Below are 24,988 nucleotides of genomic sequence, written 5' to 3' on the forward strand. Positions count from 1 at the left end.
GAAATCCCTATTTTGGGGACCAGCAGATGGCATAATGGTTATGTCACTGAACTCCCACATAGTAAACCATGGCTCAAGTTCTGGATCTGGCAACTTCAAACTGTGTGAGTGTGTGCTCAAAATCCTGAGTGGAGAATGGAGAAGGGACTGTGGCAATGGCCATCTCCCCTGGGGGGTGATTTCTCACTGTCTCTGTCTATCTGGCAAGCACATGTGCCTTCTAGCGATAGTTTTAAAAAAAAGGGAAAAAAGGAATTCCTATTCTGTGTTTCCTACCAACTTGAAATATGCACCACTTCAAGATGGGTGCACTAAAGTCCTGTTGGTGAGCACGAACCCCCTAGGACACGTTTCAAAATCTAAGACTACTGTAATTCCAGAATGTCGACTTTAGGTTTAAGAATAAGTCATCAAAATGGACATCTGACATCTCTTACTAACCCACAGAAAAATACCTGTATTCCAAATACCAAGGACCTCTGCAAAGAGCAGAATTTCCAGGCTCTGCTCACACAACCACACACACCTATAGCACCAGAGCCCCAGTCTCCACCTGAGCTGCCATCTCTCTCCAAAAGTCTCTAAATGGGCCCTTATCAGGGATAATAACGAAATGGCCGCAAATGTCAACATCAGTAACATCTCAAGTTTTAACTTAACACTCAAAGCACAGTTGTCTTTCTTTCCTTCTACGTTCACATACCTCCAGGTGCTTTCTCACAGTGACGTCGGAGAGCGGGGTGTACTCGGTGAACAGGGGTACCTGACACCTGCACACGTACTGAGGAGCTGGGTCAGCACAGGAGACAAGGAAACATGAAGTCACTTACAACTAATAACTTGTCATAATCACCTGCTCATTCCACACATTAAAAACAACTTTAGTCTTGGCTGAAACTACTTAAAAATAGTTTTAGGAAAATGTTTTCAATATGCATGAAAATGATCAATGGGAAACAGATCTGTAGCTATTTACTGAGAACAAGTATCAGCCCACATGCTGTTTTAGACACTTTTAATGCCACATACCAAACAATTGAAGCTCTCAAGCCACAAAGCAGTTCCAGACCAGAGTGAGTATAAAGCCTGTAACTCAGCCCAGCAAAGCCTTTACCCGAACTCTCTAGAAGAGATCATTCTGTTTCTACAAATGACAGAATATTCCTTTTGTTCAAACTGCTTCAGTCCAGACACTTAGAAAATAAGTGTTCCTCACTAGATAAGAACACAGAGGCTAATTAATGTTCATCTCAAAATGACTCAAACTGTGTCCTGCCACTTTAAAAGCTATGCTCCTTCCCTGGAGATGGTCTGCCTTCAGAAAGGAGCTCCAGGCCCCCTTTTCAGTCACGAAGGGCGCCTCCGACTCCCGAGGGCCAGGCTTTCTTGGGCGCACCCTCTCTTCGGAACAGAGGGCGTTTTCTACAGCAGAGTTTGTGCCCTTCCATCTTTCCACCAGTGACACTCAGAAGACAGGAGAGTCACAAAAAGGGCAGGGGCTCTGCAGCAACCTCTTAATCCAGTCAGGATCTGCAAAGGGAAGACAAGTGGGACCCAGCATTAGCTTCGGGGAGGCAGGAAAATGGGATGAACACCAGGCTGTAGCATCAAGAGGCGGGCACTGGGCCCCAGCTCTGCAAATCATCAGCTGTGTTTCTGGGGACTGAGCACTTCTCTCCTGTAGGTTTACGTTTCTTTCTTTCTTTATTTTTTTGGATTTTTGCTATAGGGCACATGTGCTCGCCAGAAAGACCGAGAGAGACAGAGAGAGACAGAGACAGACAGACAGACAGAAAGCGAGAAATCAACCCCCAGGGGGGACGGCCACGTCGCAAACCCTTCTCCATTCTCCTCTTGGGATCTTGGGCACGCATGCACATGTGCCTAACGTGAGTTTAAGCCACCAGGTACAGGACTCGAACCACGGTCGACTCCACGGGGAGTCCAGCGACATAGCCATTATGCCATCTGCTGGTCCCTAGGCTTAGGTTTCTAACCCTGTAAGGAGGCTGGACTAAATGTGGGGTTCTAAGCTGGGTGTGTGATGAACTGTTCACCCCTCTCTGAGGAAATAGGAGAATAAGGGCAATGAATGCTTTATAGAGCTAAACTGATTCTACTTAAAGGGACTATGCTTTATTCTGAGGGCACAGCCTTCATACACTTTTTCATTTTTAACTGTCAGAGATAGCGAGAGACAAAGTACTGGACTGTCGTCATGCCACAGATCCTTTTCCTTTCATTTCTCGATCCTGCTGGAATTCTGAGCACACACAAAAACATGTCTGGCATCTTTCTGAAGCCATCAGGGCCGATTCGAACCACTGTAGAATATGTGTGACGCCGCACAGCACTTAACCACTGTACTACAGGGCCAACCCTGTTCCACTCTGTTAAAGTTCCTCAAAATGGGGCCAACCAGTGGTGTGGGATTAAGCTGGCTGGATCTCATATGGCCAAGTGTGTAGTTCAATCTTGGAGCTGGCAACTTGAAAACATGCTGGGTGTGTGTTGTGTGTGTACCCCAAATCCCAAGGTGAGAAAGGAAGAGAAGTAGAGAAAGGACTCGAGCTTGGCCACTCCCCTGGGAGTGCTTTCTCACTCTCTCTTCAGCCAGCACATGTACCCTACAGCAAACTAAAACAATAAAAACAACAAAAGTCCTCAGCATGCATTCCTAAACAATAGGAGAGTGGTGGAGGGGCTGCAGATAACATGGAAAAGCCACAGTTTCACATAAAAGCTTTCTATTTCAGTTCATTGAGACAATAAATTTCCTCTGCAGTGTTATGGAATTGTTTATGCTTGTGTCTCATTAGCTCATTTGGTTAGTGTGTGATGTTAATAAGCATCGGGTCAAAATGTGACATTCAGGCTGGCTCCATTGTGTTGCAGTTAACGTGCTGTTTACGAGAAGCCAGATCCCACAGAGCAATCACAGTGACTCCCCGGTCCAATTGGCCTGATAGAGAGGCCTGTGCTAGAAGATGGGAGGACGGTGGCAGGATCAAACCTGTGGAGGGTGCTCCTCCCTCTCTCTCTCTCTCTCTCTCACATGAATAAAGAAAAAAAAGTTAACTGATGTTCACATAGTTATTAAATCACTAATTCAGGGCCAGCCTGAGTCCTGGCTGTTAAGGCGGCCAGATCCCACAGGGCCAACCGTACCCCAGACGTGATAGCTTGAGAAATATACCAGGTGTGTATGTGCACCCACAATCCTGAAAGGAGGGAGAAATGGAGGAGAAAGGACCGTAACATGACCGTGTTCCATGGGGAATGCTTTCTCATTTTTCCTCTCTTCCCAAAGTGAGCACACACACACCCAGCAAGTGTTTTAAAAAGCTGAATAAATCCCTAATTTCTTGTCCACATCCATCATCTTATTTCCAGCTAGTTATCTTCAAAGTAGAAATGTGTGCTTTGTCACAAGGGCTCTCAGAGAAGGAAATACAGACTGACCAGGAAACCATCATGGCTAGCAGGACGCCTGGGTGTCCCCATTCCTGGCCCAGTGTCACTGAAGCTGTCACTCAAATGTAACCTTTACTTACCATCACAAACAAGCGCTGATAGCTTCTGGAAGAAAGAACTTGTGACAACAAAGCCACAGCATACCCATTCATCTCATGACCGGAGTGGAGTATGTCTCTGCACACAGTAAATCGCGACCACTGTTTCTCAAACTTAATTGTGGCGTCACAATGACACTGTACAAGGTGGCAGCAGCCCGCTCTCTGTCCCTGATGGCCGTTAGCGAGTACTGGGGAGCCAGGCCCAAGCCGGGACTAGGGTGCTGCACTGTGCCAGAGTGTCCCAGCCACTCTGCAAGCCTGGGAAAGCGCTCACCTTCTGGGACCGGATGCCGGGCAATGCTGTCATGAAGCAGACACCTTCTGTATATCAAACTCTGGCAGGACTGGTAAGTTAAAAAGCACCTGAAAGAAAACAGATTGTGTTGGAAGAGTACAGCAGACAGTGTTGAAGGTCACTCGACCACAGATAGTCAATTCTTTGTTTTTTCTCTTAAAAAGAGATTTTTGCTCTGGGGTGGGTGTGCTTTGCCAGAGAGAGAGAGAGAAAGACAAAGAGAAAGTGAGAAATCCCCCCCCGCCCGAGGGATGGCCGCGCCATAATTCTCCTCTTCTCTTGGGATTTTGGGCCTGTATAAACATGCTCTCAGTGAGTTTTAAGCTGCTGGGTCCAGGATTCAAACTGTGGTCGACTACTTGGGCGTCCAGCAACGTAACCATTATGACACCTGCTGGTCCCCTGTTTTGTGTGGTGGCCAGACTGAGGGAGAAAAAGTGAGAGCGTACCCTCCAGTGGCGATGGCCACACTGCAACCCTTTCTGCTCTTGGGATTTTGGGTATGCATGCACACACACGTGACCAACATGTTTTACAAACTGCACAGCTGTGCACTTGTGTAACCATCACCTGTTATTCTTTTTTTTAAAGAATTAGTTTAACTTCCTTCCTCCTTCCCTCCTCCTGTCCCTCACTCTTTGTTCTTCATTTAAATTTGATCAGAGAGGAACAGAGTTAGAGAGAGAGAAAGAAAGAGGTGGGGGGTGAGTGAGAAAGAAAGCAAGCTGCCAGGTCCAGGACTCAAACTGCGGTTGGCCATGTGGGAGTCCATCACCCTCAACCACCATGCCACCTGTGGCCCCACTGACCCAGTTACTCTAAAGTCACATGTTAACCAAGTGAGAGAGCAAAGGGTATTTCCCAAGCTCACAGCAACAATGTAAACAGTATCTCACTCTGTCCACCAAAGCTGCCAAGCCTTGGCCACCCACCCTGGGTGAAGATACCGCTTTCCTGTTAGTTAGCAAACAAGTACTAATCTGCTAATTGATGGTTGCTGCCTCCGCCCGTCTATAACAGTGGGGGAAAATCCTGTCCATTCATCCTTGACTGTACTCTGATTCTTGATATGGTTAAAAAAATTGATCACACATTGTATCGAAAATTATTTTTAATGACAATGAGAGAAAGACAGTGGGGGGAGAGAGGTATTTTCCAGAGGGTCTGCCATACCTCCACTCCCTGCTATGGCCTCCCAGGTAGCCAGACTGCAGGCACCTGTGACAGTTTTAAGGCTGGGCCAGGAACTGAACCTGGGTGCCCACAGCCACAGTGAGTTTATTTATTATTATTATTTTAATTTGACCAGAAGAGACAGAGAGAGAGAGAGAGGGAAAGTGAGAAAGCAAGCCGCCAGGTCCGGGACCTGAACTGTGGTCAACAATGTGAGAGTCCAGCACCTCTAACCATCTTGCTACCTGCTGGCTCCACACCACTTGCCAGCCCCTTCCTTGTGTTTTTTAAGATTAGGTGTAAGCACTATTTTCAAGAATCTGATAGCACAGTGTAGAAAAGCCTAACATACATACACATATGCATACATATACACATACATACATATTCACATACATATACATATAAATAAAATTAAGAGTGAAAAAATAGGGGACAGCAGGTGGCATGGTGGTTGAGGTGCTGGCCACTCCCATATGGCCGACCACAGTTCAAGTCCTGGACCTGGTGGCTTGCTTTCTCACTTTAGATAGTCAATTCTTTGTTTTTTCTCTTAAACAGAGATTTTTGCTCTGGGGTGGGTGTGCTTTGCCAGAGAGAGAGAGAGAAAGACAAAGAGAAAGTGAGAAATCCCCCCCCCCCCCGCCGGGGGAGGCCGCCCTTCTCTTGGGATTTTGGGCCTGTATAAACATGCTCTCAGTGAGTTTTAAGCTGCTGGGTCCAGGATTCAAACTGTGGTCGACTACTTGGGCGTCCAGCAACGTAACCATTATGACACCTGCTGGTCCCCTGTTTTGTGTGGTGGCCAGACTGAGGGAGAAAAAGTGAGAGCGTACCCTCCAGTGGCGATGGCCACACTGCAACCCTTTCTGCTCTTGGGATTTTGGGTATGCATGCACACACACGTGACCAACATGTTTTACAAACTGCACAGCTGTGCACTTGTGTAACCATCACCTGTTATTCTTTTTTTTAAAGAATTAGTTTAACTTCCTTCCTCCTTCCCTCCTCCTGTCCCTCACTCTTTGTTCTTCATTTAAATTTGATCAGAGAGGAACAGAGTTAGAGAGAGAGAAAGAAAGAGGTGGGGGGTGAGTGAGAAAGAAAGCAAGCTGCCAGGTCCAGGACTCAAACTGCGGTTGGCCATGTGGGAGTCCATCACCCTCAACCACCATGCCACCTGTGGCCCCACTGACCCAGTTACTCTAAAGTCACATGTTAACCAAGTGAGAGAGCAAAGGGTATTTCCCAAGCTCACAGCAACAATGTAAACAGTATCTCACTCTGTCCACCAAAGCTGCCAAGCCTTGGCCACCCACCCTGGGTGAAGATACCGCTTTCCTGTTAGTTAGCAAACAAGTACTAATCTGCTAATTGATGGTTGCTGCCTCCGCCCGTCTATAACAGTGGGGGAAAATCCTGTCCATTCATCCTTGACTGTACTCTGATTCTTGATATGGTTAAAAAAATTGATCACACATTGTATCGAAAATTATTTTTAATGACAATGAGAGAAAGACAGTGGGGGGAGAGAGGTATTTTCCAGAGGGTCTGCCATACCTCCACTCCCTGCTATGGCCTCCCAGGTAGCCAGACTGCAGGCACCTGTGACAGTTTTAAGGCTGGGCCAGGAACTGAACCTGGGTGCCCACAGCCACAGTGAGTTTATTTATTATTATTATTTTAATTTGACCAGAAGAGACAGAGAGAGAGAGAGAGGGAAAGTGAGAAAGCAAGCCGCCAGGTCCGGGACCTGAACTGTGGTCAACAATGTGAGAGTCCAGCACCTCTAACCATCTTGCTACCTGCTGGCTCCACACCACTTGCCAGCCCCTTCCTTGTGTTTTTTAAGATTAGGTGTAAGCACTATTTTCAAGAATCTGATAGCACAGTGTAGAAAAGCCTAACATACATACACATATGCATACATATACACATACATACATATTCACATACATATACATATAAATAAAATTAAGAGTGAAAAAATAGGGGACAGCAGGTGGCATGGTGGTTGAGGTGCTGGCCACTCCCATATGGCCGACCACAGTTCAAGTCCTGGACCTGGTGGCTTGCTTTCTCACTTTCCCTCTCAATCTCTCTCAATCTCTCTGGTCAAATTAAAATAAATGAATGAATAAATAAAATTAAACTAATTCTATAAAAAAAAAAAAAAAAAAAAGAGGGCAAAAATAAAGAGACATTACCAAACGCTCACAGGTTCAGTCCCAACCAGTGCTTGTTCACTGAGCTCCACCAGGACCAGGCTGAGAGGAGCAGGTAGGACACAATGAAAGCAAACGGTGCATTTGGGCTCTACAGGGAAGGTTTTCCAAAAGACAGTGGCTTTATGTTGAGCGACTAAGGAGCGCAAAACACAGACACAGCAAGATTAGGGGAAGGGATGCCAAGTAAAGACTTGAGCCTACAGGAAGAAAATACATCTGAGTGAGAGCAAGCGCCCATTCTCATGTAGAGAAACCACACTGAGGTATTCTGGCAGCAGCTTACAGAGCAAAAATGAAAATAATTTTTGGGAACCTGGCCCTCTGGCTTGGTGGTTAAGACAGCCAGATCCCAGAACCAACTACGGTTCAAATCCGGCGACTACGGCTTGAAAGACATGCCAAGTGCGTTGTTACGGGTGTGCCCAAAATTCCAATAGGATGGTAAAATGGAGAAGGAAGTGCAGTGTGACCCATGTCCCATTGCGAGATGCTTTCTCCTTACCTCTGCTGCAGGAGCACACACCTAGTGACAATTAAAAAAGGCGGGGGTGGGTATTTTGGAAGAGCCCAGTTGGGCAACATAAGCACATAGTGGTTACGCATGTGGGCCTGGAGCAAGAGGCCGGTTTTGAGCTCCGCCACTCATCCCCGGAGTGACTCTGGGCCAATTATTTTAACTGCCCCAGACCCGTTTGTCTGAAAAATGGAAATAGTGGGCCTAGATCATGCTTCCCCTGTAGAACATGACATTCTGTGAGGCTGACCCACACAGGATGGTCCTCAGTTCAAGTCCAGAGACTGCCCTGATTAACCTGGCACATGTGTATTCACGACCTGAGGCTGGCTCAGGCTGGGAGTGCGTCACGACAGGACTATGCTGGGGTGCTATTTCTCTTTCTAGCTCCTGGAAGAAGTGAACTTTTATAAAAACAACAGAGGCCAGCAGGTAGTGTAGTGGTTGAGGTGCCGGACTCCCACATGGCCGATTGTGGTTAGAGTCCCTGACCCGATGGCTTGCTCTCTCTATCTGATGAGCACATGTGCCCAATAGCAAATTTTTAAAATAATAAATAAAAAAATGAATAAATAATTCTTTAAAAAATAGTCTGAACAGTCAAATTAGGGAAAGTGTAGAAATGCAATAAAAACTGTAAAAAATCCTTGGCCACCAGGTGCCGCGGTGGTTAAGGCACTGAATTCCCATGGGGTTTACTGTGGTTCGAGTCCCAGACCCAACAACTTGAAAAATCACACCAGGTATACAGGAGTGCATGCCCAAAATCCCAGGAGAATAGAGAAGGAACTTTGGCATAGCCATCCCTTCTGAGGGGGGGGGGTGATTTCTCATTTTCCCTCGCTGTCTCTCTCTGAGTGCATGAGTCCTATGACAAAAACCTTTAAAAAAAAAAAAATCCAACTATGTATAAATAAGGGAATACGGAATATTCATACAATGGAAAACTCTACACCTGTTAAAAAATGGAACCTTTTGGAACCAGCAGATGATATAATGGTTATGTCACTGGACTCTCATATAGTTGACTACAGTTCAAGTCCCGGACCTGGTGGCTTAAAACTCACACTGCATATGCGTGCATACATGCCCCAAATCCCAAGAGAATAGAGAAGGGATTGCTGTGTGGCCATCCCCCCGAGGATGATTTCTCACTTTCTATCTTGTCTCTCTGGCAAGCATACACACCCTATAGCAAAACTCTCTCTCTCTCAAACAAAAAATTTAAAAAAAATAAATAAGAGTGGATGAACGATTGTACTATCACAGAAAAATGTTCATGGTGAACCGTTTCCGGGAGGCCAACAGGTTATACAGTAGTGGTTAAATCACTTGGATCCACATGGCCAACTGCATGGTTTGAGTCCCGGACCTGGCGGCTTAAAAAAATATGCCAGGTACAAGTGTGTGCATGCGTGAAATCCCACGAGGAGAATAAAGCGGAAGGGACTACAGCACAATCATCTTCAGGGCGGTGGGGGGAGGGGAGGAAGATTTCTCACTTTCTGTCTCTCTATGGTACGTGCACATGCCCTACAGCGATACAACAATTTATGAGAACATTCTGTTCCTGGGGCCAGCAGATGGCGTGACGGTTAAGGGTGCTGGACTCCCACATGGCCGACCAAGGTTCGAGTCCTGGACCTGGTGGCTTGCTTTCTCACGTTCTCTCTTTCTCTTCCTCTGTCCTCTCTGGTCAAATTAAAATAAATAAAGTTAAATACATGCTTGAGTCATCAGTGTACAGATGATATGTGACAGTCCAGAGAGGGTGTGAACAGAAGAAAACCAAATGGACATCAAGGAGACAAGACACAATCAGCAGAAGTGAGAATGAGGATGGGGCAGAAAGAAAAGCAGGGAGTGTGTGCCCCACGGGAGGAGGGCATGACTGCCAAACGCAGCCCACGGAGCCAGCAAGACGAGGTCACACCAAGATTATTTGAGTGAGAGGAAGGGACAAGGGGGAGGGGAGTAAACTTTTACCTTATTATAAAACTTGACAGAAAAAGCATGTAAACACCTACGTGGACACATTAACTAACTTTACAGGTGTTACCGGGTAATAGCTCTAACAACTTGACAGAACTTCGGAAATCAGTGTCACCCAAACACTGCACAGCGCGCAGTACGGATGGTCTTTAAAGGTCACCCTTCAAAGCCCACGCTGGGCTTCACCACACTTCACGCGTAGGCACGGCAACGTGTCACCTGGACACAGATCTTTCGGTGGTTTGTGCTACACAAAACTGGAACAGGAACAAAAAATAGGCTTGCAAATGGCTTACCGGAGCCAAATGTGGCCGTTGGAACAGATGGCCTGCTTGCGATCCGTGAATGGCAAGACCTCTTTACACAGACTGCAGTGCTCAGGGAAAGTTTGTTTGTTCATCTTCTTTGAGATATGCCCAATCAGCACCTAGTAAGACAAAGAAGTCAGCAAAGTGTAGTGGTGAGCACAAGATTTCCTGAAGAAAAAGCCTACTAACACAAAGAAAAAATGGAAAAGTATGCAGTATTGTGGAAGAGACAGGAGATTTGCACATTTCTACATAGGCTCATCACACTGTCTGTGAAGTTTACAATGCTAGACCTTCAATCTTTGTCAACTGTCTAAGCAAAACAAATTCATTCAGGGACCCCATGACAATGGGGCACACTATGGCCACTACAGGAAAAACTGTCTGAAATCAAAATCTTATTACTTGCCTTGTTTTAGTTGCATCTGAAACAAGGACTTCAGGAGTTCTGTTAGAAGACAAAGTATTTAGCTATTACATGTTTTGATATTAAAAAGGAAAAGCATAATCTCTATGACATTATAAAATATCCCAACTACATGCTTGAGTCATCAGTGTACAGATGATATGTGACAGTCCAGAGAGGGTGTGAACAGAAGAAAACCAAATGGACATCAAGGAGACAAGACACAATCAGCAGAAGTGAGAATGAGGATGGGGCAGAAAGAAAAGCAGGGAGTGTGTGCCCCACGGGAGGAGGGCATGACTGCCAAACGCAGCTCACCGAGCCAGCAAGACGAGGTCACACCAAGATTATTTGAGTGAGAGGAAGGGACAAGGGGGAGGGGAGTAAACTTTTACCTTATTATAAAACTTGACAGAAAAAGCATGTAAACACCTACGTGGACACATTAACTAACTTTACAGGTGTTACCGGGTAATAGCTCTAACAACTTGACAGAACTTCGGAAATCAGTGTCACCCAAACACTGCACAGCGCGCAGTACGGATGGTCTTTAAAGGTCACCCTTCAAAGCCCACGCTGGGCTTCACCACACTTCACGCGTAGGCACGGCAACGTGTCACCTGGACACAGATCTTTCGGTGGTTTGTGCTACACAAAACTGGAACAGGAACAAAAAATAGGCTTGCAAATGGCTTACCGGAGCCAAATGTGGCCGTTGGAACAGATGGCCTGCTTGCGATCCGTGAATGGCAAGACCTCTTTACACAGACTGCAGTGCTCAGGGAAAGTTTGTTTGTTCATCTTCTTTGAGATATGCCCAATCAGCACCTAGTAAGACAAAGAAGTCAGCAAAGTGTAGTGGTGAGCACAAGATTTCCTGAAGAAAAAGCCTACTAACACAAAGAAAAAATGGAAAAGTATGCAGTATTGTGGAAGAGACAGGAGATTTGCACATTTCTACATAGGCTCATCACACTGTCTGTGAAGTTTACAATGCTAGACCTTCAATCTTTGTCAACTGTCTAAGCAAAACAAATTCATTCAGGGACCCCATGACAATGGGGCACACTATGGCCACTACAGGAAAAACTGTCTGAAATCAAAATCTTATTACTTGCCTTGTTTTAGTTGCATCTGAAACAAGGACTTCAGGAGTTCTGTTAGAAGACAAAGTATTTAGCTATTACATGTTTTGATATTAAAAAGGAAAAGCATAATCTCTATGACATTATAAAATATCCCAACTGTAGAACTGTGCAAATATCTATTCTTAAAAGGAGCTCACAGGGCCAGCCCCATGACTCCGTGGTTAAGAGAGCCGGATTTCACATGATCAGCCACAGTAGTCTCCACACAAGTGGCCTGAAAACTACGCCAGGTGCATGCACACCCCAAATCCTACAGGATGGAGAGGGGTCTGCTGCACAACATGCCCCACTGGGGGGTACACAGTGGACATGCATGCCTTCTGGCAATTAAAAAAAAGACTTACAAAGTAAGCATAACCAGGACTTTAAAATAAGTTCCCCTCTGAAGCCCCAAAGGCCCATGACCCATCTAGTCCAGTGGTCTGGAATCTAAGATCCACTAGCCTACTGCAGAGGTGTGGCCCTAGGATCTACTGTGGGGATGGGAAGGTGGTGATGAGACAGAAGGTGACAGCACAGGCTCTAGGTGTCACGCCTACTTCTGTTTTGCTTTTCTCTGCGTAATTAAGATTACGTTCTTCAAAAATAAAAGTCTGAGAAACATTAATTACTTCATTATTTTGTTGAAAATAAACTTCATTAGGTATGTCACTGAAGTGTATAAGCTATACCAACAAACCTTTAAGAACCACCTGCTCTTGGGACTAGCAGTTGGTGTAACAGCTATATTGCTGGACTCCCATGTAGTAGACCATAGCTCGAGTCCTGAACCCGGAGGCTTAAATTCACGCCAAGTGCATGTGCGTGCGTGAGTGCCAGGATCCCGAGAGGAGACTGGAGAAGGGATTGTAACGTGGCCATCCCTCCAGGGGATGATTTCTTACTTTCTATCTCTCTGTCTTTCTGGTAAGTACACATGCTTTGTAGCAAAAACTTCTCCAAAAAAAAGAAAAAAGAAAAAAAAAAAACCACCTGCTCTTAGAAGCAGGTAGTGTCCTTCAAAGTTTGAACCCACTTAATCGCTTCATATGAAAGAATCCACAAGATTTTAATTTAACTAAAATTAGTTCATGTAAGTTTCAAAAGACACACATATTTCCCCACAAATGCAACAAGTGATTGGTGAATGGCTTAACAACAGGGAGTGAATTTATTTTAATTTACTGTCTTCAATTAATACTTTAAATAAAATTTTAGGCAATGTGGGTAAGTGTCAATCCTTGGAGTAGAAAGGAAAAAAGATTCTGAAGTCTTGAATATTTTAATAAACAGTATATGTTCCTTAGAACACAGTTCTTCAGGGTTTTAGCAGCTGTTAGCTGTAAGAAACATTTCCCAATCAAGAAGTTCTAGTAATACCAAACTACACAAAGGTAATGGTTTTGGGCCCGCAGGTAGCATGGTGGTTAAGGGCACTGGACTCCCACATGGCCTACCACAGTTCAGTTCCCAGACCTGGAGGCTTGCTTTCTCACTCCCCTCCCACCCCTCCTCCCCCAAGGTCGAATTCAAATAAAGTTAAATAAAATAATTCTTAAAAAAAAAAAAAAAAAAAAAAGAAACAGTCTCATCTTTGTAGACACTCTGAACAGATGATATGTGACAGTCCAGAGAGGGTGTGAACAGAAGAAAACCAAATGGACATCAAGGAGACAAGACACAATCAGCAGAAGTGAGAATGAGGATGGGGCAGAAAGAAAAGCAGGGAGTGTGTGCCCCACGGGAGGAGGGCATGACTGCCAAACGCAGCTCACCGAGCCAGCAAGACGAGGTCACACCAAGATTATTTGAGTGAGAGGAAGGGACAAGGGGGAGGGGAGTAAACTTTTACCTTATTATAAAACTTGACAGAAAAAGCATGTAAACACCTACGTGGACACATTAACTAACTTTACAGGTGTTACCGGGTAATAGCTCTAACAACTTGACAGAACTTCGGAAATCAGTGTCACCCAAACACTGCACAGCGCGCAGTACGGATGGTCTTTAAAGGTCACCCTTCAAAGCCCACGCTGGGCTTCACCACACTTCACGCGTAGGCACGGCAACGTGTCACCTGGACACAGATCTTTCGGTGGTTTGTGCTACACAAAACTGGAACAGGAACAAAAAATAGGCTTGCAAATGGCTTACCGGAGCCAAATGTGGCCGTTGGAACAGATGGCCTGCTTGCGATCCGTGAATGGCAAGACCTCTTTACACAGACTGCAGTGCTCAGGGAAAGTTTGTTTGTTCATCTTCTTTGAGATATGCCCAATCAGCACCTAGTAAGACAAAGAAGTCAGCAAAGTGTAGTGGTGAGCACAAGATTTCCTGAAGAAAAAGCCTACTAACACAAAGAAAAAATGGAAAAGTATGCAGTATTGTGGAAGAGACAGGAGATTTGCACATTTCTACATAGGCTCATCACACTGTCTGTGAAGTTTACAATGCTAGACCTTCAATCTTTGTCAACTGTCTAAGCAAAACAAATTCATTCAGGGACCCCATGACAATGGGGCACACTATGGCCACTACAGGAAAAACTGTCTGAAATCAAAATCTTATTACTTGCCTTGTTTTAGTTGCATCTGAAACAAGGACTTCAGGAGTTCTGTTAGAAGACAAAGTATTTAGCTATTACATGTTTTGATATTAAAAAGGAAAAGCATAATCTCTATGACATTATAAAATATCCCAACTGTAGAACTGTGCAAATATCTATTCTTAAAAGGAGCTCACAGGGCCAGCCCCATGACTCCGTGGTTAAGAGAGCCGGATTTCACATGATCAGCCACAGTAGTCTCCACACAAGTGGCCTGAAAACTACGCCAGGTGCATGCACACCCCAAATCCTACAGGATGGAGAGGGGTCTGCTGCACAACATGCCCCACTGGGGGGTACACAGTGGACATGCATGCCTTCTGGCAATTAAAAAAAAGACTTACAAAGTAAGCATAACCAGGACTTTAAAATAAGTTCCCCTCTGAAGCCCCAAAGGCCCATGACCCATCTAGTCCAGTGGTCTGGAATCTAAGATCCACTAGCCTACTGCAGAGGTGTGGCCCTAGGATCTACTGTGGGGATGGGAAGGTGGTGATGAGACAGAAGGTGACAGCACAGGCTCTAGGTGTCACGCCTACTTCTGTTTTGCTTTTCTCTGCGTAATTAAGATTACGTTCTTCAAAAATAAAAGTCTGAGAAACATTAATTACTTCATTATTTTGTTGAAAATAAACTTCATTAGGTATGTCACTGAAGTGTATAAGCTATACCAACAAACCTTTAAGAACCACCTGCTCTTGGGACTAGCAGTTGGTGTAACAGCTATATTGCTGGACTCCCATGTAGTAGACCATAGCTCGAGTCCTGAACCCGGAGGCTTAAATTCACGCCAAGTGCATGTGCGTGCGTGAGTGCCAGGATCCCGAGAGGAGACTGGAGAAGGGATTGTAACGTGGCCATCCCTCCAGGGGATGATTTCTTACTTTCTATCTCTCTGTCTTTCTGGTAAGTACACATGCTTTGTAGCAAAAACTTCTCCAAAAAAAAGAAAAAAGAAAAAAAAAAAACCACCTGCTCTTAGAAGCAGGTAGTGTCCTTCAAAGTTTGAACCCACTTAATCGCTTCATATGAAAGAATCCACAAGATTTTAGTTTAACTAAAATTAGTTCATGTAAGTTTCAAAAGACACACATATTTCCCCACAAATGCAACAAGTGATTGGTGAATGGCTTAACAACAGGGAGTGAATTTATTTTAATTTACTGTCTTCAATTAATACTTTAAATAAAATTTTAGGCAATGTGGGTAAGTGTCAATCCTTGGAGTAGAAAGGAAAAAAGATTCTGAAGTCTTGAATATTTTAATAAACAGTATATGTTCCTTAGAACACAGTTCTTCAGGGTTTTAGCAGCTGTTAGCTGTAAGAAACATTTCCCAATCAAGAAGTTCTAGTAATACCAAACTACACAAAGGTAATGGTTTTGGGCCCGCAGGTAGCATGGTGGTTAAGGGCACTGGACTCCCACATGGCCTACCACAGTTCAGTTCCCAGACCTGGAGGCTTGCTTTCTCACTCCCCTCCCACCCCTCCTCCCCCAAGGTCGAATTCAAATAAAGTTAAATAAAATAATTCTTAAAAAAAAAAAACAGTCTCATCTTTGTAGGAACTCTGAATCCACTGCATAACAATGTGTGCTAGGAACCTTTCAGCATATGCTATTATTTCCCCAAGCTTAGAACCCAAATGTTCTGTCAGGGACCCTGAATTTCTTTTTAAGAATTATTTTATTTAACTTTATTTATTTATTTATTTAAATTTGACCAGAGAGAGATGGGTGAGAGAGAGAGAGAAAGTGAGAAAGCAAACCGTGGTTGGCCATGTGGGAGTCCAGTGCTCTTAACCATCATGCCACCTGCGAGCTACAGGAACCATGAATTTTATGGAATACACTTTTGATAATACAGTAAGGTTGTTCTAACACCAAAATAAACAGTATGCCCATGGGGCCGCTAGGTGACATGGTGATTAAGGATGCTGGACTCCCACATGGTTGACCACAGTTCAAGTCTTAGACCTTGCGGCTTGCTTTCTCACTTTTCCTCTCTCTCTTTCACTCTGGCCCATAAAATAAATAAATAAAGTTAAAAATTTCTTAAAAAAAAAAAAAGAATATGCCTAGTTTATGTAGAAGTCAGAGTAGTAATCTGTTTACTTTATATGCCTTTTAAATGGGAAAGATCCCACTTCCTTTACTCCCTGCAAAATAAGAAAATCTTTTGTTCAACAGAAATGGAAGGAAACATGGGTACCTCCTTTCCACTGCTGACTGTCTAGTACGAACTCTGGGTTGTCAGAAAAGTCATGATGCATTTTTGCTTAAACCACAGAAAAATATGCCATGACTTTTCTGATACCCATAATACTTGGCTAAATGCAGCCACCTCCAGCTTATCCACAGCCTGGCAATCTCATCTCAAAAACTCTGCAGACAGTTAAGGCCACAGAGAGAACTGAACTACTGTGTAGTATGCTCTGCATCCATCCACGTTTCTCATGTATTTCCCTGCACCTCGTGCCAATCAACTATCTAAAAACTGTTAAGGCAAAAATTGAGCCTTAGGCATTCCATTGGGTCATTTCTTTCTCACGAAGCAAGCACACTTTCCACAGCTTCAGTGTATCTGTTCATAAACACTTACCCGTGCTGTCCTGTCCTCATACTCTTCGTCAGACATTAAGAAGTTACAGAGCCCTCTGGTTGGGATGCTGGTGTTCTCTGTGATCCAGGTGTGCAGGTACACTTCTCCTAAGACTCGCTTCATGTGTTCCCTGGTCAAGTGCATTTCCACAGCTTCGATTTTCCCTTGGATTTCAAGGAGCTTCTCTTCCATGGCTTCATGGCCTCCGCCATCTCCAGTCTGGGCAAGAGAGTCATCGGTGGGCTCCTCTCCATCGCCTTCTTTCCCCTTCTCCTTAGTCACTTGTTTGGAGGAAGTACCTTCTTCTTGCTGTTCGTCTTCAGCATTGCCTGTCCTAGGTGAGTCAAGCAGTAAGATTTTTGAGTCTTCTTGTGTGGGTTTCCATAACATTTCTTGAGGGGTTTTTTGCATTGACTGATACAAAATCCTCAGGAGGAAAAGCTTAAACCGCCAAAAATAGGTGACTCCATTGCTTTCAATCTTTTTTTCCAAAGCTTCTTGTAAAAACTGAGGGATGTGCTTATCTTTCAAAATTTTCCAGCGTACTAGGTCTATTAAGTCTACCTGCTTAAACAGATTCTGAGCTGGAGACTCCAGGAGCTGGGCAGCCGCCTCTTCAAAGGTTTTGAGAGTGACAAACTGGACATGGTAATTTTTGTTCACAGGATGGAGGCCATTGACCATGCCCTCAGTGGTAACAATGGCTAGATAGGCACCACAGGGGCTCACTGCTATGCCGTGAGTCCTCACCGAGCCTAAGACTTCAGACAGTCTAATTAACTGGTGTTCGAACTTTAACGCAACATCTGTAAAAATGGGGATCAGCTGCCTCACCTTCCCATCGCTGGAGCAAGTGTACACGGTTCCATTCTGCTTGTCTGCAGTCATGGAGACAATTGGCAGTGAGTGCAGGCCCGTGACATGGGAATTATGCACATTCAGACCTGCTTTGGAGATCAGAAGAAGACACCAGAACACATAGCAGCCCCTTGCAGCCACCACTAGACTACAACTACACTTCTGGTAAGGATGGTAAAGAGGTACACACTTGATACTGTGCACAGGCAACTGGTCCATTTCCTTCCACAAGACAACAGGCTGCCTTAAAGTAAAATAGCCTTTTACTGCTTTGAGATTGACAGGAAGAATTTTTACAGGTCCAAAAGCACTCCCCACAATAAGGCCGCTCATTTTCCGATTATTGTGCTCATACTCCCACCAAAACAGAACACTCGGAGAGCTGATTCCCGACTCCATCGTGTTGCACGAAGTGATGGACTCCTTCCCTATGAACGGCAGCTGGAACTGCCACACAGCGATGTTACCATTCTCAAAGAGGACGGCCAGGAGTACGCTGCCAACATCCCGGCACTCGTTGTTGTGCTTGACCTGCTGAGTGGTGCAGATGCCCGACCACTCCATCCTGACCGGGGTCTGCATGCTGTGTCTCCTCTGAAACTCAGCTAAGTCCCCGAGATTTCCTTGTGGTGCCTCATTTTTGGAGAGCCTGTAACCAGTCTCATAAAGACGGTCTCCGTAAATCTCAGTCAGGTCGACCAGCTGAACCCACTGCAGTCTGTTAAGGTTAGCCTGGATGGTCAGGCGATTGTCCATGGTCAGCGCTGCCAGGAGGCACCTGCCATTGGCGTCACAACCCATGGGGGACCAGCTAGTGTACTTGAACCCTCTCAGTGGAGGCAAACCCTTCCCCTCAGGGTTGAACACTCTATCCAACATGAAAGTCTGACTGATTGTAGGGTCTTTAGAGGTGGCAAATTTCTCCTTGACCTCAGCAACTTCTGTTTTTGAGCCAACCTGAAAATAAGAGATATAAAAGCTATCAGATAAATGTTGATCTGCACTGACTCACATTTATAAAACAATTTTCTATCAATTCTGTTAATTTTGACATGTGAAATATCACATATCAAAAGACTAAATGAGCATTGACTCAAGGGAATAGCAAATTCTTAAAGAGTCAGAATAAATGTTATCATTATTCATAAGCCTGGTCTCATATTCTTAAAATTGATATATGCGGAACCAGCAGTTAGCGTAATGGCTATGTCGCTGGACCCATGTAGTCGACTGCGGTTCAAGTCCCAGACCTGGTGGCTAAACTCATGCTGGGCGCATGTGTGTGCATGCCCAAGATCCCGAAAGGAGAATGGAGGAGAAGGGACTGCGGTGTGGCCATGCCCTCTGGGGGATGATTTCTCGCTTTCCGTCTTTCTTCCTGGCGAGTACACGCATACTATAGCAAAAACCTCTCAAAAAAATTGGTATAAGCAACAGAGATGTCCTTGATTCTTAATACTGGGTTGTTAGAAGAGTCATGACGCATTTTTGTGTAGAAAATATATGTCTTGACTTTTTCAACAACACAATAAAAGTGCTAAAACTAAAAAAAATCCAGGGCCAGTAGGTGGTTTAGTGGTTAAGGCACTGGACGCACATGGCTAACTTGGCAGTCTGCATCTCAAACCCGGCAGCTTAAAACACACAGCAGGCGTGTGAATGGAGAAGGGGCTGCGGCGTGGCCATGTGCTCTGGGGAGGCTGACTTCTCACTTTTCCTGTCTGGCAAGCACACACGCAAAAATCTTAAACATATACATATTTGTATGTCTTTGACACAATTAGATATTTTGTTTTACAGTACCAATGTGATACAAATGTCAGCATTAGGTTTTTTATCTGAAACTTTATTCACAAATTATGCTAAGAGCCAACTTTAACTGCTTTGTCTACTGTTCTTATAGAATAATACTTGCTCCAATTGGACAACTTTATTCACCATTCCCAAACATTTGTACCTTTGTTTTCAGATTCCCTAGTGCAAACCTCCCCTCTCTCTAAATCCCATCTATTCTACCAGGTCTAGTTTCTCCTATAAGGCCGTCTGAAATCATGTTACGTTTTCATTCATCTCTCCACCCTCTACGTTTATAATATAATATGCATTGATAGTGTCCAACATGTGACGGTGAGCTTTGAAAAAAGATTTTAAATGGTCATTAAAGATGGATAAGTGGGGCCAGCAAGTGGCATAGAAGTTAAGGAGCTGGATTCCACATCGCTGGTCATGTGGTTCAAGTCCCAGACTTGGTGACTTGAAAATCACGCCAGGTGTGCATGCATGCATACCTAAAATTCCAAGAGGAGAACGGAGAAGGGCCTGTGGTGAGGCCACCCTTACCCCAGGGAGTGGATGTCGGGTAGGGGTGATATCTCACTTTCCCTCTGTCTCTCTCCAGCGAGTACACATGCCCTATGACTAAAACCTAAAAAACAAACAAGATGAATAAATGACAAAAGAAAGTAGTCCAGAGCCATTAAAATAAACAAACAAATATGGGACCAGCAGATGGTGTGATGGCTAAGTCACTGGACTCCCACGTAGTTAGTCAACCATGCTGAATCCTGGACTTGGCAGCTTAAAACTAATGCGGAGTTGGGGCCAGCAGGTGGCATGGTGTTTAAAGATGCTGGATTGCCACATGGCTGATTGCATTTTGAGTCCCAGACCTAGAAGATTCCTTTCTTGCTTTCCCTTTCTCTGTCTCTCTGGTCAAATTAAAAAAAAAAACAAACAACAACAACAACAAAAAACCCCTGGGGATGTGTGTGAGCGTGCCCAAGATCCCAAGAGAAGGGATTATAGTGTGGCCATCTCCCCTGGAGGGGGGAGGTGATTTCTTATAGTAAAAAAAAAAAAAAAAAAAAAAAAAATCATGTGGCAAAACAGGAAGGCTAATGTCAAAAAAGAGCAAATGTTAAGCAAAGGATGGTTCCTGTTATGGTGGAAGAAGAATGAAGGATTTAATCCACTATCATTAGAGATCTGGATAAAAGATAAAGCAGAAACTTTTTGATTCTTTTTTTGTGTCTCAGTTTGTTTTTTTAGAGAAGCTGATTTTTAAACTGTAAATAGAACATAATTAAAAAGGACTTTAAGTCTAGGACATATATGAATATAATAAAAGTCAATTTAAATGAGTTTAAGTTCCCAAATCCTGAAGAATTACACTCCAGGATACAGAAAGAACTTGGAAGATGTTGACTCAAAACCACCCATTACATCGTAAATAAGTCTGGACAACTAGGATGTGTCAGAAAACCAGAGTACAACAAAGAGTTGAAAAATATCCCTTAAATAGTAAACAGGTAATAAAAACTGCAAACCATTAAGCCTAGTAAGGAATAACACTCAGCAATGTATTGACAAATGAACAATTTGCGCAGATAGGAGTGATCATTAGAAACCAGCAAAGGATCAACTCTAATAATCTAAGCTTACTCTCTTTGCTCTACTGGAATTGCTAGATGGCATAACAAACATGTGAAATGAAAGGCATATACAAATTCATCCACCAAATGACTAACTTTTCCTAAAGTGGGCCAGCCACTGGTGTGATGGTTAAGGTGACTGAATCTCATGTGGCTGATTGCATGGTTTGAGTCCTGGACCATGCGGCTTGAAAGGCGCAAAGGATGCATGCACATGCGTGCCCCAAACCCCAAGGGGATAATGGAGAAGGGACTGTGGCAGGACCACCCTCATGGTGAGATGCTTTCTTTCTCTCTCAGCAAGTACACACATCCTATAGAAAAATTAAAATCATTCTGTGAAAAATAGTTCTGTGGCAAATACATTTGCCATAAGGGGGCATGCGCTCCTTGGAAAGAGACAGAGAAAGGGAAATTGAGAAATCATCCTTCAGGGGATGCAATCCCTTCACCTCCATTCTCCTCTTGGGATTTTGGGTATACGCACACACCCAGCATGTTTTTCAGGACCTGGGTCCAGGAGTCTAACTGGGGAATCAGCAACATGGGATACAGTGCCTTAACCACCATGTCACCTGCTGGCATGGTCTGAAAATGCTGTATGTTATATATCATTTCCTTGGAAAAGTTGTAGGAACACATTGAATTCTTGGCCAGAACTACTGAAGACTTTTTTAACCAAAGTTAGCCAAGCTTTACAAAACAAACAAACAAACAAACAAACAAAAATTGCCAGAGGGCATCCGTGCTGCCCAGAGTGAGAGAAAGAGAGAGAGAGAGAAAGGGAGAAAGCACCTCCCAACGCGGTGTGATCACATTAACTCACTCCCCCCATTCCACTTCTCCGTCCTGTTGGGATTTGGGGCACATACACTTGGTGTTTTTCTCAAGTCACTGGGGCCAGGACGTGAACCACTTGGTTGGCCATGTAGAATCTGGCTTAGTACTCCACTGGAGAGAAAAACAGACTGAACTTTTTTCTTAAATTTACCAGAGGGCATGCGTACTCATGGTGGGAAGGGGGTAAGAAAATACCCCGCATGGCGGATGGTCATGCTACAATCCCATATCCTTTTATTTCTCTCACCTTTTGCAATTTGGAGCACACACATACTTGTGCCCAGCAATGTTTCTTAAGCCACTGGGTCCTGGACTGGAGCGGCACAGTCGGCCACATGGGAGCCAACAATTTAACCGCTATGCCACCAGCTGGCCTGACTTCCTCCCTCTCTCTTTTTCAAGAAAGAAAGTATCCCCCACGGGAGATGGTTACACTGCAATCTTCTCTCTTCCATCTGTCCCTCTTCTCAGGATTTTAGGTATACACACACACACACACACACACACACACACACACGCCCAGTATGTTTCTCAAGCCCCCGGGTCTGGATCCAGTCACCTTAACTACTGTGCCTCAGGCTGGCGCCAACTTATTCTTAAATTACTACTTTGTTTTTCAGATTTACAACGATCACCTTTATATCACATAACCTCAGAGCCCTCTACAGTAACTTAATGTTGAACTGTTACGTAACTGCAGATTTTCCTAAAAGAAATCCATAATCTAAACAGAATCACAGAGCAAAAGATTCAAAGGAGTTTAGCATTTAGCTTTCTAGAAGTGCTATACAGTAAAACTGTGATTAAGGTTACAGATTGTCCATCATTTGGGCTCTTCAAATTTCCCCAGCTGCCTTCACCTTACTCTCTCTAGAAGAGCTACTAAGTTGCATCTGTGACCCATGATGAACTACACAGACAAGAGTAAATTATGTTCACGACTTACGTGTGTACATGCTCTTGATGCTCTTGACAATGCCTCATTCCTACCACCTGGAAAGCCCTTCCTTCTTAAAACCACATCTACAGAGCTGGCTGGTGGCATGGTGGTTAAAGTGGCAGAATCCCACAAGGCTGTCTGCAGTCTGAGTCCTGAATGCAGTGGCTTGAAAAACACCCCAGGTGTGCATACCCAAAATTCTAGAGAAGGGATTTAGATGTGGCCATACCCCCAGGGGGTGTGATTTCTCACCCCCTCCATCCCAGTACATACACCCTATAGCAAAACTTATTTCCCCTGATCAAACACCTCTCACACTATTCCAAGCTTATTTTTAAATTCTCTCTGCGGGACTAGGAGATGACAACGGTTATGCCGCTGAACTCCAAAGAAGTTGACCTCTGTTGAGTTCTGGACCTGGGGGCTTAAAATTCACACCAGGCACGTGAGTGGGGGCCGGAAATCCACAGGAGAATGGAGATGGAATTGCAGCGTGGCCCTTGCCCCTAGAGGGTGATTTCTCTCTTTCTGTCCCTCCAGTGAGAGCACATGCCTATGGCAAAAATTTTTCTTTAAAAGAAAAAAATCTCTTCGCTAGCGTATTCCATCAGCACTGTACAGACACACTTTTCTCTAGTTCATGTACATATGAACATCTTTGGAAACCGAAAGTTCTTTTTCATCAGAAGGCATAACTTTTAAAATCCCTTTCTTCTCTCTCCCTCCTTGCGTACTGCATTGCCAGCATCAGCTTGCTGGATTCGTTTATACCTGAACCAATTTGTTCACATCTTCTTCAAGACGACCTTAGAGGGCTTAGTCATACAAGTTCAACAATGATCTCATCAAGTTGTCCCTTTAAAACTCAAAGTATACTAAAAAGTGATGAGAGCTTTGTGAACCCCCACTGGTACTCAAAATGCCCATTCAGAGTAAAAGTTTAGAAAAACTTTACTTCAGTGCAAACTTGTTCCCTGTATATGGATACATGTTAAATATTTTTGCAGCACTATCACTGCCTGTTAATTACATTATTATTTGTTCATGACTTGCCAAAGAACCTAAGCTCCTTGGTGGTAGGAATCTGTTTTGTCAACTGCTTTCTTTCTAAAATCCAGGTCAGCACCTAGCACACAAAGATCTGTTGAATAAATGTAAACATTAACATATCACATACTTGCATACAGACCTATAAAGGGAATACCGGAAGTTTTCGGTAATTCTAAGTTCCTAACAAAAGCAAAGCCATCAATTACTTCATTAAAAACGGTACAACTTCAGAAATGCTAACATCATAAAGGCCAACTTAGATTGACTCAAGCTGAAAGCACTAAATTTATACTGATCTTGGATTTGAAGTTTAAGAACTTGCATTTGTTTCCAGACGCTTTATTTTTAAATTCTACATTGCAAATATTTAGCTAGTTAAACCACACTACAAACCCAAAATCCAGTAGTCATCTCAGAAAGGTGGGAAGCAAGGAGGGTTCACAAGGAAGGGGCTTCAGTAGTTAAGGCAGGAGTCCCTTCTCGAAAGCAAGAGGCCCAGAGAAGAGCACAACACATAAACAAAGCCGCCAGGGACCACCGGGCGTCGGACCCAAACAATAGGACCAAGGGCAGAGGCAGGTCTGGGGTAGGGTCCACAGGGCGTGCAGTCTCAGAAAGCTCGAGAGTAGCCCGGCTCGTAGACCAGACTGCAGGGGCTAGGGAAGGGTTGGCGTGAGCCGAGGTGTGTGCGAAAGTGCGGGGGGTGGTGTCTGGGAAACACGACGCCAGCAGCCACAAGGCCTTTTTTACTTTATTTTTAAGCTGCGGCGACCCTGGACGGTTACTAATCCCCAAGCACAGGGTGCCGGGGGCACTCCCTGGACACAGATGACGCGGACGCTATGGAGATGGGATGACTTACCTTGAGCAGGCAGCTGTTGAGCGGGGCGGGCACCGAAGTGCGGTGGATGACCAGGTCCTGGCCCGGGTTGTGCACGTCGCAGATGAGCTCCAGCACGGCGATGCTGCGGGCCGTGGACACCGACACGCGGTGGTCCTCCGACCAGGCCAGCGGCTCCAGGCCGCTCACCGAATACTGCAGCTT

General features: G+C 44.6%; 1 protein-coding gene across 2 annotated transcripts; it reads right to left on the reverse strand.

The window, feature by feature from the left end:
* Window positions 1-998: 998 nt before the first annotated feature.
* Window positions 999-24,988, reverse strand: GTF3C4 (general transcription factor IIIC subunit 4; the record flags this gene model as incomplete). Of its 2 annotated transcripts, XM_006164319.2 has the most annotated exon segments (5): window positions 999-1,530; window positions 3,850-3,938; window positions 13,773-13,903; window positions 16,825-18,639; window positions 24,806-24,988. In XM_006164319.2, coding segments are annotated over 5 exon segments (2,283 nt in total), but the record flags the coding sequence as incomplete, so codon positions are not given.

This window comes from Tupaia chinensis, unplaced genomic scaffold, assembly GCF_000334495.1.
Source record: "Tupaia chinensis unplaced genomic scaffold, TupChi_1.0 Scaffold143602_1, whole genome shotgun sequence".
Lineage (NCBI taxonomy): Eukaryota > Metazoa > Chordata > Mammalia > Scandentia > Tupaiidae > Tupaia > Tupaia belangeri.